Source organism: Polyodon spathula, chromosome 16, assembly GCF_017654505.1.
Source record: "Polyodon spathula isolate WHYD16114869_AA chromosome 16, ASM1765450v1, whole genome shotgun sequence".
In the NCBI taxonomy this organism is placed as follows: Eukaryota; Metazoa; Chordata; class Actinopteri; order Acipenseriformes; family Polyodontidae; genus Polyodon; species Polyodon spathula.
The window spans coordinates 5,274,965-5,289,871 of record NC_054549.1 but is presented as its reverse complement, the minus strand read 5'-3'; the positions used below and the strand labels follow the sequence as shown (position 1 = coordinate 5,289,871).

General features: G+C 38.4%; 1 protein-coding gene across 1 annotated transcript; it reads left to right on the top strand.

The window, feature by feature from the left end:
- The first annotated feature begins 1,304 nt into the window (after positions 1-1,304).
- LOC121328490 (probable pleckstrin homology domain-containing family N member 1) lies at positions 1,305-14,295 on the top strand. The gene is made up of 12 exons (XM_041273174.1): positions 1,305-1,667; positions 2,880-2,958; positions 3,369-3,410; positions 3,536-3,679; positions 5,070-5,156; positions 5,896-5,974; positions 7,014-7,150; positions 8,765-8,911; positions 9,095-9,181; positions 11,918-11,993; positions 12,488-12,564; positions 12,924-14,295. The coding sequence occupies exons 1-12, from the start codon at positions 1,579-1,581 to the stop codon at positions 12,990-12,992; spliced, it is 1,113 nt and encodes a 370-aa protein (XP_041129108.1). The 5' UTR covers positions 1,305-1,578; the 3' UTR covers positions 12,993-14,295.
- Positions 14,296-14,907: the final 612 nt, after the last annotated feature.

Here is a 14,907-nt window from a genome sequence, read left to right as displayed (position 1 = left end):
TTTAATATTTTGACCTATCAGTGGCATTATGATGGTACGGTATGAAGCTTCTTACCAGACAATTTGCTACATTGTAAATCGCATATATGAAATCAACCAATAATAGTGATGTATTTACCAACATTTCACTACCTCTTATCCTGTGTGCAGATGTCATCCCATGCATAGAACACCACATCTACTGTAATGACATAATAACTTATTAGGACTCATTTGCAATATTCTGAAGCCATTGCATTGCCATTGCTCTGGGCTGGTATTTTTGTTCTCTAGGTATTGAAGGGATATTGTGATTCATTGTACGTATCTACAGAGGTTGATGCTGAAGTACAAACAATATGTAGAACGGAAGATGTGGTTTGCTGCTTCTAGCATTCGCAACTGTGAAAGTGACAGAAATCACCATGAGTTACAGGCTTTGTTGGACGTGCCACACACATAGCCATTCTACAACTGAATGAAAGCAAGCAAGACCATTCCAGCTTATAAATGCAGCAGTTTAGTCGATTGTTTTTGATAATTCTCTCTCCGACCTGTAAAAGACATACCGCAAGACGAACTGTTTGTACAACACAGGTTTTTATTGTTTTTTGTGTTCCAGAACATTCTTGCTGTGCAATTGGGATTTCAGCATTGAATTCTCCACTGTAATTGCTGTATAAAACTTTTCGTAAGCCCAGTTCTGATACTACTGTTGGGACTCCTATTCAATACGTGAGACGGCTGCGCGATTAAGTGTTGGAACATGTATTTAAGGGAATGATAGGATAGGATCTCACTCCCTGTTTCTGACACTGTCAACCAAGCCCCATAAAAAGGAGGGAACAGGACGATGGAAAGGGGTGGTCTAATGAGACCGGAAACTCTTTGAGCACTGCATTACTCATGCAATTCTGATGCACAATCGCGATAACTTTAAAAAGAAATGCTTATGCTGGTGTTGGGGTTTGTAAATCAACACTTCTGCTGCCGGAATGAAATTCTTGCACACATATTCATGCTCATTGTTATCGTTCATTTACCATTAGGCTAGTCATTGCAGTTACTAAGACAATTACTGCTGTACAGTTTGCGCTTATGAAAAGCCCTGAAGGTTTTATCACAACTTTTTGTCTGGGGTAGGTTGTTGGTTGATAGGTTTCACACCATGCTGCTCTGCATTAACTTACTCATCATGTCAGTAATCCTGTGTGTTGTAAGCACAAACTTGCTTGCTTGCTTTCCCATACAGAAAGTGTCAAACAGGAAGTAGCATGTGTAACAGCTAGTGAGGCTCAAACCAACAGGAAAGAGCGGCTTTTCGTTTCTTTTCGGTCAGTCAGGTGACAAGTACATCCGTTCCAATACAAACTCAGCTCTTGAAGAGAATCGCATTAGGTTATCTATTTGTTCACTGTTCTATGCAACTAGCCATCTTAGTGGAGCTGCTTTCCAAACTGCCTGTCCTCACCGACAGATTCTTTGACACACAGACACTGTGAAACTATCTAGTGATGAGGAAGTTGTCTATGATTTCCCAGTTTGAAGACTGAAACCTGCAAGCTCTCCGATCGAAGGACTGCGGGGATTCCAAGCGGAATGGGGTGCTGTAGCGTGACCCAGAGGCATTCTGGGACTGACCAGGTTGGGCCTGAAGAAATGGAGCTCCTAGAAACAGGGAACGGAGGGTAAGTGTATGCATTTTCTAAACTGCCACTCAGGAGAAAAAGACTGAGCCCACGCTCATCAGTATAGGCTTCCAGCATGCTTCAGCCAAATCAGTTAGCTTACTTACAGAATATTAGCAAGTGAAATTCATGGTCTACTGTTTAATGATTCCTTAATAACAACAACAGTAATAATGACAGTTCTCGACATGGACTATAGGTTTTTTTTTTGTTGTTGTTTTTTGTTTACAATTTTAAACTTTAGAAATCCTTGTTATAAAGCAGTGATAGTTTCTTATAATTACGTTATTGCATGTGTTATACTTTCTATACTTGTATTACCATTGCTATTATTAGTGTTATTACATTTCCTATAACACATGTATAGATGCTGTATTGTGTGTTTTGTAACAGATCCTTTCTTTTTTTCCTTTGTAAGTACCAAGTGCCAACAAGGTGTCTGTATTTGTAAAGGCATTCTTACTCAAATCGAATCTATTTGCACCAGAATATTTTGTTGGTCATTTCAAGTCCATCATGTAAATGAATCAATTAATCTTAATAAAGTATTCATTTGACTGATTTATAGGTGATTGCTTCACTTATTTGGTTATTTTATTGGCAACTACTGTGCAGTGTAAGTGACGTAAAAAAGGATCTGCATGCTTCTTGTGGGATACCATGTGAAAAGCATAGCAAAGTGGTAAAGCGTTCATTAAAAGCAGGGTAAAGCACAGGAAAACAGGGTAAATATTTGTAAAAAAAACTTCCCAACTGTGATAAAGCATGCAATAATAGTATACAGTAAACCCAAACAAAATAACCACGGAAATGGGCCATGAAAAATCTTTAATTGGCGGCTTGTGTTTCTTTGTGATTAAACAGCTTCTTCAAATTCTACATAAGCCACTTGCAATAAAGAAGCAAGACTAATGAGTCCACTGAGGCCTGCATTGAAAAAGAACCCCATGAGCTATGGAGATTCACTCTAAAAAGAGGAATTGTGAGCAAGCCAGGCCAATAATGAAACCTGAACTCAAACGTTGTGTTTTCCTGTTCTGCAGAGATGCATATGCAGACACTGACATGTGCAGTTCAGGGTGCTTTTCTACATTTCTTCCTTCTGAGGAAAGCATGGAAACGCTTTGCAAGAACGTAGTAAACAGGCAGCAAATTCAGCATACTGTACATTTAAAAAAAAGTCATTCATAAAACGTTTTTATTTTGTTTTAGTATATGGTCTCTAGGTGAGACAAGCCACTGTGTTCCACTACAAAACACATCAGGATATTCTGCTGATTTCCCTCCTCAGGTGAGTAACAGCATACCACGTCCCTCATGGTGTTAGGGCTCAGCCTGCAGGAGGAGGTAAACAAACCACCAACACAATCCAAATTTTTGAGTTAACAAAGCCTTGCCCAAATTCTTTCATGGGCTGAGTCATTTTAACTCAGGACATTCATTTGGATTTGCCAGTGTAGATTATATGATATGTATTTATGTCAGACACTATTCATGAGTTTACAGCATCACTGAAGGTTATTGTACAAATTACCTGTTTTGAGATAGCATTAATCAATTACAAAATGTACTTGTCAAAAACGAAAAGTCAATAGCTTGCACACGCTGTTGTCACTGCTATTGTGGTAAGAATGCTTGCAGTAGATATCGATCCAGTGTTTAAGATACAACATTGAATAAAACTGTTTACATTATTTCTAGAGCCCAGTATCCAGTGGAATATCGAACAAAACTCTGCATGAGGTAAGTTACTGTATATTTGTATGGGCTGCTTCCTGCACACTGAGACAGATTCAGTTAACTTTTAATCTGGGAAAAGTCAAATACATTGTCAGCTACTGACTCCTGCTGCTGCCCTTTTCCTTTAGGCTGTACTTTGGGGGCAGACTAGAGAAACTCTCCATAGCAAGATATATAACGATCATATAGACGGCTGGGAAGGACAGGCCATCCACACCTACAGAGAAATCATCTGGTCCTCGTTAGCAAATCTGCTCAACAGTCATACTCAGGTAATATTCCCTTGATAAGCAAGGACAGCTGCTCTGTCATTTTATTATCATAACGGGTGGTTTTAATATTATTAGGAATTCATTTCATTGTTCACATAAATTTACTTTGCAGACTCACACACTCCTTAACCCTTTCAGTCCCGAATATTTTTTGTTGAAATTAAGCTATATAATTCAAACGGGAACTCCTTTATTGAGTACACATGAGAACAAGACGTATTTTTTACATGCATTTATACTCTAGCTTAGACTGGGACCTAGGAGTCCTGTGAGGTTCCCATGTGATTTCCAACAGCATATGTTAACATACAGCGCTAAAGACTGAAAGGGAGGGATAAAAATGTGTAGCGGTACTGTATGCCACTGAAGAGAGGAAGCCCTCATTTACATGCTGTTTTGAATCTATGAGAGCTCTCTGTGCTTTCCTTTACTTTCCATTGAGAATGCCTGTTCCCCTATCCTGCTGTAATGGCAGTGGGGTGCTCTCATGGAGCAGAGGGCTGCAAGGTCCCTGTTGTGCTTTCAGAGAGGTTTCAAAGCAATGTATTGGAAATGAATAGCAGTGTGCAAAGGCCACAAAGATAATTGCAGATAGGGAATACCACTCTTCAATTTACATCATTCAAAATACAACAGGATTGTAAAGTTGCTAACAGGGTTGGGGTCAATTCCAATCCCTTTTTAAAATACATTAAATTTGAAGGAACTGGAATTAGAATTTAGAGACATAATTGTTGTGATTGTTCCACTGCTCTCATCTGAAGCCAATTTAATTGACTACCAGAGACTTCAACTGAAGTAATGTGTTGCCACTGGTGAAGCTCCTTTTAACAGAATACTGCAAATTGCAATTTTTATCAATGGTGATTTGGAATTGGATTAGGGAATTGATTTAAAAAAAGATATTAAAAATGGAATTGGAATTGACCCCAACGCTGGTTGCTAACCAACCTCATACTTGTAAAGGTCTTCTGGGGTAAAGAAAATATCTGTTGATAAAAATCACACCCAGTCAGGGGGCTCCTGAGTGGCACACCTGGTAAAGGCGCTTCGTGTGGAGGGCAAGATGCACCCTATAGCCTGGAGGTCGCTGGTTTGAGTCCAGGCTATTCCACTGCCAACCGGGGTGATAGTCTAAAAGGAAAAAAATACAATTGGACATTTCAAATTGGGTCAATTGGCAATTACTAAATAAAATCAGAACCAGTCTCACCTGCATGCAGCTTTCATCCCTGAAGCCAGTCCAAATTATTGCATATAATAGAACACAGACCTGAATCTTTAGACAAACCCATTTCAGTTTCCAATAGCTGTGTAAAACTCACTGTTCATGATCTTAAGTCATACAAAAGTCCCACTGTACCTACTAACTCCTTTTGTTTATTTATAGGAAAGAAGCGAAATATATCTGGTTTTGTTTTCTTTCCACCTGCTAATATTAGCTGTGGACCATGCTAAAAGAGGGTTTGTGTACCAGGTTAGTGTCTCTTTCTTTTTTTCTTTCATTATAGGTTAGGGTAAAAGAGGTTAATTGTGTCCAACACAACCACCCACTTTGCTATTCTATCAAACTGCTAGACAAGAAGACGAGATCCAAACTCTTGTGTCAATTAAAAAGAGTACATGTACAGAATAGAGGGTTGGTGAATCCCATCAGTGCACACAGCTAGGAGTTGTTACATTAAATTGAGGTTGAATATGAAGATAAGGTGGGATTCACATGTCTGCAAGATGGCTAGTGCTAACTGCAAACGTGCCATGTTCTGTAAATTAGTAGCGTATTGTTAACATGTTGATGTGCAAAACAGCAAACTATGTGAAAAGTAGTAATGTTAGCATGCCCAGTGTTACTAATGTAATGAAAGAGATACATGCAACACAAAGTTAATACGCGATGTGTAGTCACAGTTTAACTGATCTTATGCTCAGGAAATACTGTTAAATATAAAAAGGTGTTAGATGCCTGGGACCACACCTATACACAGGGCATAACTGGAAACTGATAAATCCTTAACACTGACTGCCTGACTTCTCATCCCTCATTTATAATGAGAAAATAAAAAAGAACAAATCGAATGCATTGATTATTATTATTATTAGAACCCTGACTACAAAATGAATATTCACTCTGTAATAATGTGATGTCAAGAGCACTGGATGGGATGTAGGCATGTCTCTCATTACATGTCTTTAATAACCAGGTTACTTTATTGTAGGGGATTCTCCCTCTCTCAGGAATGACCATACAAGAAGTAAACAACAGTGAAAATGTTTCAAACGTGTTTGAAATTACAGGTGAGCATATCCACTCTGAGCACGATGCACACTGCAAAGACAGAAAGGTCAAAATACCAGGTTTGAATGCTAATGGTAGCTGTTGATAGAACCTGGTGAAGCTTTACTTTGTTTCATCAGTCTCACATGTTCAATAACACAAGCACACAACTTTTGTAAAAGCTTCCTATATCTCTCTCTCTTAGAAGAACAATCATACTCTCCGACAGCTTAGCAGAACAATCATACATCGCGACAGATCAAAATGAAAAATACATTTCCTGTCTGCACCAAAAACCGAAACCACTTGTTTTCAAAAGTACCCGTATTCAGAGCAATATGCGTTTTAAATGTACTTTCATGTTGTTCTTGTATTAAATTGTAGAACATACGCAGTCTCGCAACGTACTCTGTGAAGGGAAATACTCTCAAGGAGCACTTTAAATTACTAATTGGTTTCAATAACTGCATTACAATATGTTTTGAAACCACTGAAAGAATTAATGTAACAGAATTACAGGGATGGAAATAAGACTCCCACTGCATAGCTGTTTGATCCATTCCTGGTTTAATAGGTGGGTGAAACTGCTGTGCAGTCTGATTTCCAGCTCCTGACTTTTTTTTTTACTGTATTTCCTTCAGTAACAGCATATCAAACTTGTAGAAGTTTTTTTTATTGATCTGAATGATGATGGTATTTAGAGCAGTTACTGTTAAGATCCATTAAATAGACCTGCAAATGTTTTCAGATCCTTTTTAGCTGGGACGCATTAATTGCCTCGACTATTAAATTGCGATCCGTGGTTCTGTCTCATAGCACGGAAGATATTAATGGTTGTGCCTGTCTGCACTTATTTACACTTTACATTTTAACTGCACTTGCACGTTGCCCTGAACATTCAATGTAAAAATAAAAATAACATTAATGTTTTTGCATGAGTGGGTTTTTGGAAGGCTTTTTTTTTTCTCTCTACCGTTACAGAGAGTGAGTCTACATCTACCTGCTGACAATTGAATTGAAAACTGTTTCTGATACTGCAGTATGATTCTGTCTCCACAGCTCCAATGGTTGAGCCTAAGATGGTCATCTGCACCAGTCCTACAGAGCGGAGGTTCTGGGTTGATAACATCAGGGACCGGGTGCAGAAATCCATGACGCAGCACATGGTGCCCTTTCAGAGTGTTTTATCCTGTTTGGTATGAAATTCCCTTTGTAATCTTGGGTTAGACTAGGGAAAGAGTTACATGCATGTTTACCAAGATAAAAAGAAACAAGCAAGTAAATAGATAAATAAATAAAACAACTGTGTATTGGTGTAAAATTAACAGGAAACAGTGTGTTAACCGCACATGAAGGAATGATGAAATTAATCGATTTGTAGTGATAAAATTATTTTATTTCGCTCTGAAAATGTTCTTCAACATGAAGTTAGTCATCTGTTAACTGTAGTGGCAGGGATGAATTTCATTATGATACTTGTTAGTTCAGTGAGTAACTCATCTACAGTCAGCACTCACATATCCGACTGTGGCAAAGTTAGTAGTGCACAGCTGCGGAAGTGATGCAGTGCAGAAAATGATGTGAACCACTCAAAGTTCAAAGGATAGGGTTACTGCTCTTCCTTGGTGGTTCCTTTTTGAAGACAATAGGTGGCTGATGATACACAACTAAGTGTAACACGCAGCCTGGAAAACATGGGTTTCTATCCCCAAAATAATAACGCTTCAAAACGGAGCTGCAAACATAACAACACAAGACACACTAACAGAAACTCAAAGTCAAAGGCCAGTGGGTGAACAGCTGTTTGCAACAGGGTGTTTTAGCGCAGTGAATTCTGGGGTGGGGCTGCGTCATGTTAGTTACAGTTCCCGGGGTTTCTTAGCAATTTATCAAGTACAAAAACAAACGTTAACACAAAACACTGATAACACACGGCACCCTCGCGGTTTGTCTTTCATTTGTTTTTCTTTTAAATGCAGCCAAACCAAAGTAATTCCGAGCAGAAGGTACTTTCCCCAATTGACTAATTAAGCAGCTCAAGGTATGACTGGTGGATCAAAAAAACAACCATACGAAGATCTCAAGCTTATGAAACAACTAATTTTATTTTAATCCTCACTCTGCATAAAGAGTAGATTTCATTTTTTTTTTTTTTATACACCAGTCTTACATTGCTCTGAATAGTTAATGAACTTAAAAATACAAACATTTAGAGGACAACGTACCAAGACACCTAAACCTTCTAGAAGAGAGGATCCCAAACTAGGGGCCGGGGGCCCTGACGGGCCACAAGATGGTATCAGGGAGTCTGCATCACATTAATACTGTGCACATATTCTCTCTCAAATGCCAGATGCCTGACAAGGCAGAAGTTTAATCACAAGAACTATCCTGTTAGGTTCTTGGGCTTATTTCAAAATACAACTCTTTGTATTGAAGCATCAGCTCTATCCACATTTATGATCTACATGTGCAATGTCAGCACTAAAAGCAATAGAAAGGAGTTTGATTGTAGGGAGAACACATTTTCACATTTCTATGTATTTATTGGGATTGGGATGTTTAATAGCAGTGAACCATTATAGCAGAGGCCCTGCTTGACAGCAATTTTGCTATCCTGGCTGTCTATGGTGGCTCTACACCCTGCTGACTGTTAGGGTAAAGCATTTCTAATTTATTGTCAAACCAACATCTCATCGTTTGTTAATAGCGCCATCAATGGGTAGGACCGCAGGTAATACACCCACTCTATTTAGTGCAATCGTATTACTGCTATATAAGGATTTGTTTTTCTTTCTTTAAATCAATAGATGCCTTTTGATGTGAAGTGGAAGAAGAATGAGCTGGAGAAGCATTTGCTGCTCAATCCAATATTGAACTGGGAGGGAACTCCAATCCAACACCTGGGAAACATACAATATATATCTATGGTTGCTGTCACCAACTCAAACCAGGAGGTAGGTTTGAATTGGTCCAAACTGGTTCTTCAAGCAGCCCTCTCCTCAGGACTCCTCCTAGTGTGGCTGCATTGGGGTTCTGAGGGACATGGAAGAGAGGGTTCCTCTACATAGTGTTTAAAAACAAAGAAAGGGAAAAATGCCATCTGTGTAATTTAACCACTGCCTTTATTGTTTCTGCAGGGAAATCAAACAAGACTTCTGGTGCTGTTTCCCAGTGAGCTAGTTATACTGTCCTTTGACTTTCAAAGAGCCAACATCCTTTACCAGGTATAGTTTTTGATAATGTAACATCATCAGAACTAATCAATTATGAATGTTCTACTTCAAAACATACGTGTATTCAAACACCAGAGGGTGCCAAGCGTACAGATCTTCACATTTTCTTTTTCACGCTAGTGTGCTTTAAAATCATATTGACTGGCTGGGATGCATCAAGTTTGAAACACAAAATACCGATACATTAACTGCGCTGTGCTTGCCCCTTTGTTACAATTTTTAATGCTAGTGCTTAAATATGTTGTTAACGTACAGAGTTGTGTGCTTGTAGCAACAGGGAACTTGTTAATGTGCTTTTATTTTGCAGTACATCTGTTCTTGAAATGGTTTTGGGTTGAATTGCATAGGGGGCTATATTAAGAGCAAGAAGATTCCAACTAGAAGATGCTTATTTTAATATCTAATGTATTAAAATAATAATTTTATATATATATATATATATATATATATATATATATATATAGTTCTATTGAGCTTGAATATGGTCCATTGCAGGATAGACCGCTTTGTTTGCCTCGCTTTGAATTTCAAGGGTGCACAAAGGAAAATTTTAGTACGAAAGGCTTTTCAAATTGGAAAAATGCAACTGAAAAATGAAATAGATTTGAAGGGTCGTTGATTGGGCTTGTAAGATGTGTGCACTCAAAATGAAGGCATGCTATACTGTACTGGGAATACCAACATTGTTTATTTCCGAGAAATGTAGTTTTATTTTTTAAATGGTTGTTTCGTATTGTGTGTGTATGGGCTGGTATACTTCATTGTGAACCACATGACCAGCTATCCCGGGAAGCAGTGTGGTGTTAGACAGTTATAGATTAACAGCAAGGTGGCGCAGTGGTCTTAGTAAATCATACAGCATTGATTTTGCACCCTACCCCCTTAGATTGCTACCTGTCAGTAATGGTTTTGGTTTTTAATGCGGGTCGAAGATGGTTGTGATGAAATAAACGGTGGTCTTTTCACACAAGTCAGAGTGAAAGTGCAGTTTCTAAATACAGGTGTGCACTTGAATGGATTTGCACACCTACAGCTCTTTGAACCACCCCTGGGAGGGGGTGTCCCTGGTGGTTAAAGGGCTTTTCAAGATACTGGTGATGAATTTAACATTTGTTGAAAGGCGAGGGGCTGACCTATAGCGGCCAGCATTCTTATTCCTATTGCCAGCTTCTACAAACATATTTAAATCAGTGGTAAATACTCTGGTAAATCCATCAGTAAAAAATATATTGAATACAATAGTGTATAGACGTTTTACTGCCACAGCAGTAGCAAGTAGCTTGTGTAGCAAGATAACTCCTGAGGAGGTGTAGAATTGGAATAGCTTTGTTGAGAAAACGTAAAGCTACTATGCGATTTAAGCTTGCCAACCTGAGGGCACAATATGCCCATTTTGCTTTTTATTAGAATTCCTTAAGAAAATGAGAACACAGTTCAGTTATTAATCTAACAAGCTGTACATTTCAAACTACTTTATTAACGTGTTTAATATATTGTATTAAAAATATGAATATGATATTATAAGAAAGTTGCAAATTGCAGTTTACAAAAAAGCATATATATATATATATATATATATATATATATATATATATATATATATATATATATATATATATATATTTGATTGGTTATAAAATCCACAGGACTGAAGTTAGACTGCAGATTATTGCCCCACAGCTGCAGTTTCCAAGCAGTTCAAGATCAGGTCGCTCTGCAGTCTGGAAACTCCCATTTTTCTGCACTGCAGTGGAACCGGATTGTGTTTCACAGCAGTCTCAGTCTCACAGGCTACAGCTGTGGCAATTGCCCGTGTCATCATGGGACATTGATGTAAAATACTGATTGCTTTGTGAATCATTACACTGGCTCAATCATACCAATCTAAGTTTACCAATAACAGTGCTGTGTTATATCAGGCTGCGCTGATCAATCTGATATGTTCTGCTAGTCAATGCTTCATGTTAATCCAGTGGCCATTTCAGAGAATGAAACGGACTTGGCAGGCCCCTGCCCACAGCTGGCATTCTACCAAAGTAGATAAAAGCATCTGCTAAATGACTCATTAATAATACTGTAGGACCTAGACAAAAATGAATGGTAACTTTCAGCTCAATGCAACGAGGCAGACCTGAACAAGACCCAAGATAGGCCACAATTGTGTTTTATCAAAAGCCACCTGTGTACAAACGAGGTCTCCCTTTTCATCGTGAGGTCTCACTACTGTAAACTTCAGACATTTAGATGTGCGCTCTATGATATTTTTTTCACTCAAGACTCATAGCTAAGATAACCTTTTCAAAACTCTTTCTTTGTACTAGATGACAGAGAAGTGGCGTTTATGGTTTATGACGTATCTGATTATGTGGAAAGTAGTGCGTGGGAGCAGTGAAACGCACCGTCAATGAGCACTACAATGACACGTCACCATGCAGCTAGATAAAAGACCACATATGTGGGGGTGGCAGATTTTTGGCTGCAGTCTGTAATACATTCATTTATAGAATACCTTCATTAGCGGTTAGACCACCAAATGAAAAATGCAATACTGTGTTCAGGTATATTGATGGCAATGGCATATGGCTTGTTAATATTATTTTAAAAACATTTGTATTTGAATTTTTCTAGTCCTTTTTGTCCTCATGTTGGGCTTCCTGCCCAGAATTACTGACACATGCATCTCTACTGTTAACACCACCTGGTTGATGTGATTTTCTCTCCCTTCAGGGACGTCTACCCCTAACCATCATCCAGGCTGTGGAGAAATCAGCACTGCTGGGAAGACTGGAGTTTGAAATTACAGGTGCGTTGAGCACATAGGCCCACATTTATAAAAGGATTGCGCATGTTTTACAACCGTAAAACACGTCCTGAGGGTTCTGAATTCTTGGATGGGATTTATAAAACACACACAACATGCAATTAAGACATGATTTGCGGGGGCAATGTCTCTGTGCGCTTTAGTCCTTGATGCATCAGTCAGTTGAAAGTCAGACTCCAAGCAGAAGCAACACATGACTTTTTGAAAAGAAAAACAAACAAAACATGTAACATATAATAGGTATAACTGCAAGGGCTCATAAAATGCACTTTGCTGAAGTTTGTATCCACTCAGAAGACTGTTATTTCCTCACACCCCTATCTCTTCATTATGTGACTGCAGTGTGTTTATTAAAGTTTGTATCCACTCAGAAGGCTGTTATCTCCTCAAACCCCTAACTCTTCAATATGTGACTGCAGTGTGTTTATTAGACGCCTGTTTTATGGTTTTTTTAAAAGCCACACTCCTCATTGCAGGGGACATGATGGAGCCCATGCTCGTCTCCTGCTTCTCTTCTGAAGACTATGAGAACTGGCTCTTCCGACTGCAGAAGGTATGGTGTGTTGGTCCCCATCTTTAAAGTGTGTAGCAGACCTGGGGCCTTATGTTTTTCAAACATATAGGGTCATATAAAGTGGTTTGCATGTCATGGCCTACATGTCTCCGTTTGCTGCCATGACGGCACGTGAAGGCCTGTTTATTTCAGGCCTATACCTCCTGTCTATGGTTCCCTGGCTGTTGAGAAGTCAGCCAACTGGACCGCTATGATTATAGTAAGCTGGAGGAACATTGTAAAAATATATTTTGAGATCAATAGTTCAATGCTTCCTGACTGAAATAGGGACCATCACCTGCATTCTTACAATGAAATAGAATAGTAATACAAATCTCTTTTTTTTTTCTTTCTTTCAGCCCGAACAAACTTTCAGTGCCATCACAGAAGAGCCTCCCCCTCTGATACCAAAGAAGCAGAAGAGTTAATCCTGTGGTGCCACTGCAGATGAGATGAAAGCTATGGAGTTTGAACAGCAGGTGTCAACCACAGTCACCTTGTGTCTACCCTCCCAAAAATGATGAACAGAAGAAAAAAACGCATGTGACTTCCGATAGCCTGCGAGCATGAGACAGTGTTTTTATAGCCGGGCTGTTGCTGGCACATCAGCAGACAGGCTCTAGAGAGACTAGAGTTTACACTAAAAGTATGGACAAACTGTTCCTTTCAAAGACGCGCTGAATAACAAATAATGGAGAGTATTTATTTTAAGAAGCTGCTTGAAATGTATTCGCCCTTAACTGTAAAGCAGAGAACAGCATTTCCAAAATAATAAAAAAAAAACAGATCTGTTTATGATATGCCACAGCTTCTGTGAGGCTTGTTGGGTTCTGCTAGGCCTTTGTTACTGCACTTTAAAAACAAAGTATCTTGTTTCTTCTCACAGTCCAGTCAGATATGGTTGCTAAAACTATGACTGTGTTGGTGTAACACAGATATGTTAAGAATTACTGTAAAATATAAGGTACTGCATCTTCTGAGTCACGTCAAAGAAAGAAAGTGGTGGTAATGTGTTTATCATCGATGAAGGAACTCCATATTTCAACAGTGTAGTTAAGCTCAATGACAATGGCTTGGCTTCCTGTCAGAAATATATATCTGCTAAGAAAACATGCTTAATAAAAAGCTGGAGTTCTGTATGGCAATGCTGTGAAAGTTTGTAGAGTTGAATGAGACAAGGGTCTGGACTAAAAATGGACAAGAAACTAAAACTGCCACAAAAAGTGTTCTAAAACAAGACTTCTCTGTAACTTCCCACAATGTGATTCTAAACAAGAAAAAAAATACATTAGTTAAAATAACTGTGATATTCCAGACCTGAATCAAGTTACCCTTTATGTCAACCATGAAATGGCAATGTAATATAAAATAAATATAAAACATATTGAACAGCCTCCATGCTTAATGTTCTGTATGACTGAAATTGTTTTTTTGTTTTTGTGAGCGTGAATGTAATGTGAAAAAAGAAAGTGGTTTACTGAAGAGTTTTTGCTATATAAATATGAACCAACATCTGTCGCCGTTATCAGAAATATGAATCTGTCCACTCTTGGGACATCAACATTACCTCATCATTAACTGGCACGTTTGTATTTGAGCAGTTGGGATTTTACTAGAAAAAAATAAACAAAAACAACTTTTAGTTTGAGTTTCTTACTGAATCACTTACTGTCTATGCTGCAAAATGTGTCTGAACCACTGTCAGAATGGAAGGTGACATTTAAGTGGTTTTCAGGGAAATGCCAAGCTACTGTATATGTGAAGTGTAGTGCACTCACCTACACCCATTAAAACTCATTTGACTAATGTTTTGACATGTCGTTAAAGATTGAATCCCAGGTGTAAAATATCAACCCACACAGCTTTAAATCTGACCCTCACTTTATCACAAACATACATGAAAATAAAGCAACGAGGATTGGGAGAACGCCTTTGTTAATAAACCAGACCTGAAAAGGTCAGCACACAGACCTACAATGTGTGCTTATAGGGAAGGAAATACGACTCCCTTTCCATAGCAGTTTGATCCACATATTAAAACCTGGAATGGGTGAAACTGCTGTGCAATAGGAGTCTTATTTCAATCCTATTGGAATGCATATTTCACAAATGGTCTGCATGAAGCACAGTCCATTTAAGGAAAGCAAAGGACACTTAGTTTTCGAACTAACATTAGAGAGATGAAATTATAATTATAATTTGAAATTTTATATATATATATAATATATATTTTAGAAAGTCTGTATCTCTTAAATGCATTGTTTTCAGAATGCATGTCACGATATAGAAAAGCTTGCTCTCATCACAGCCACTTGCTCATCACAGTTACTCAGAAGTTTAAGT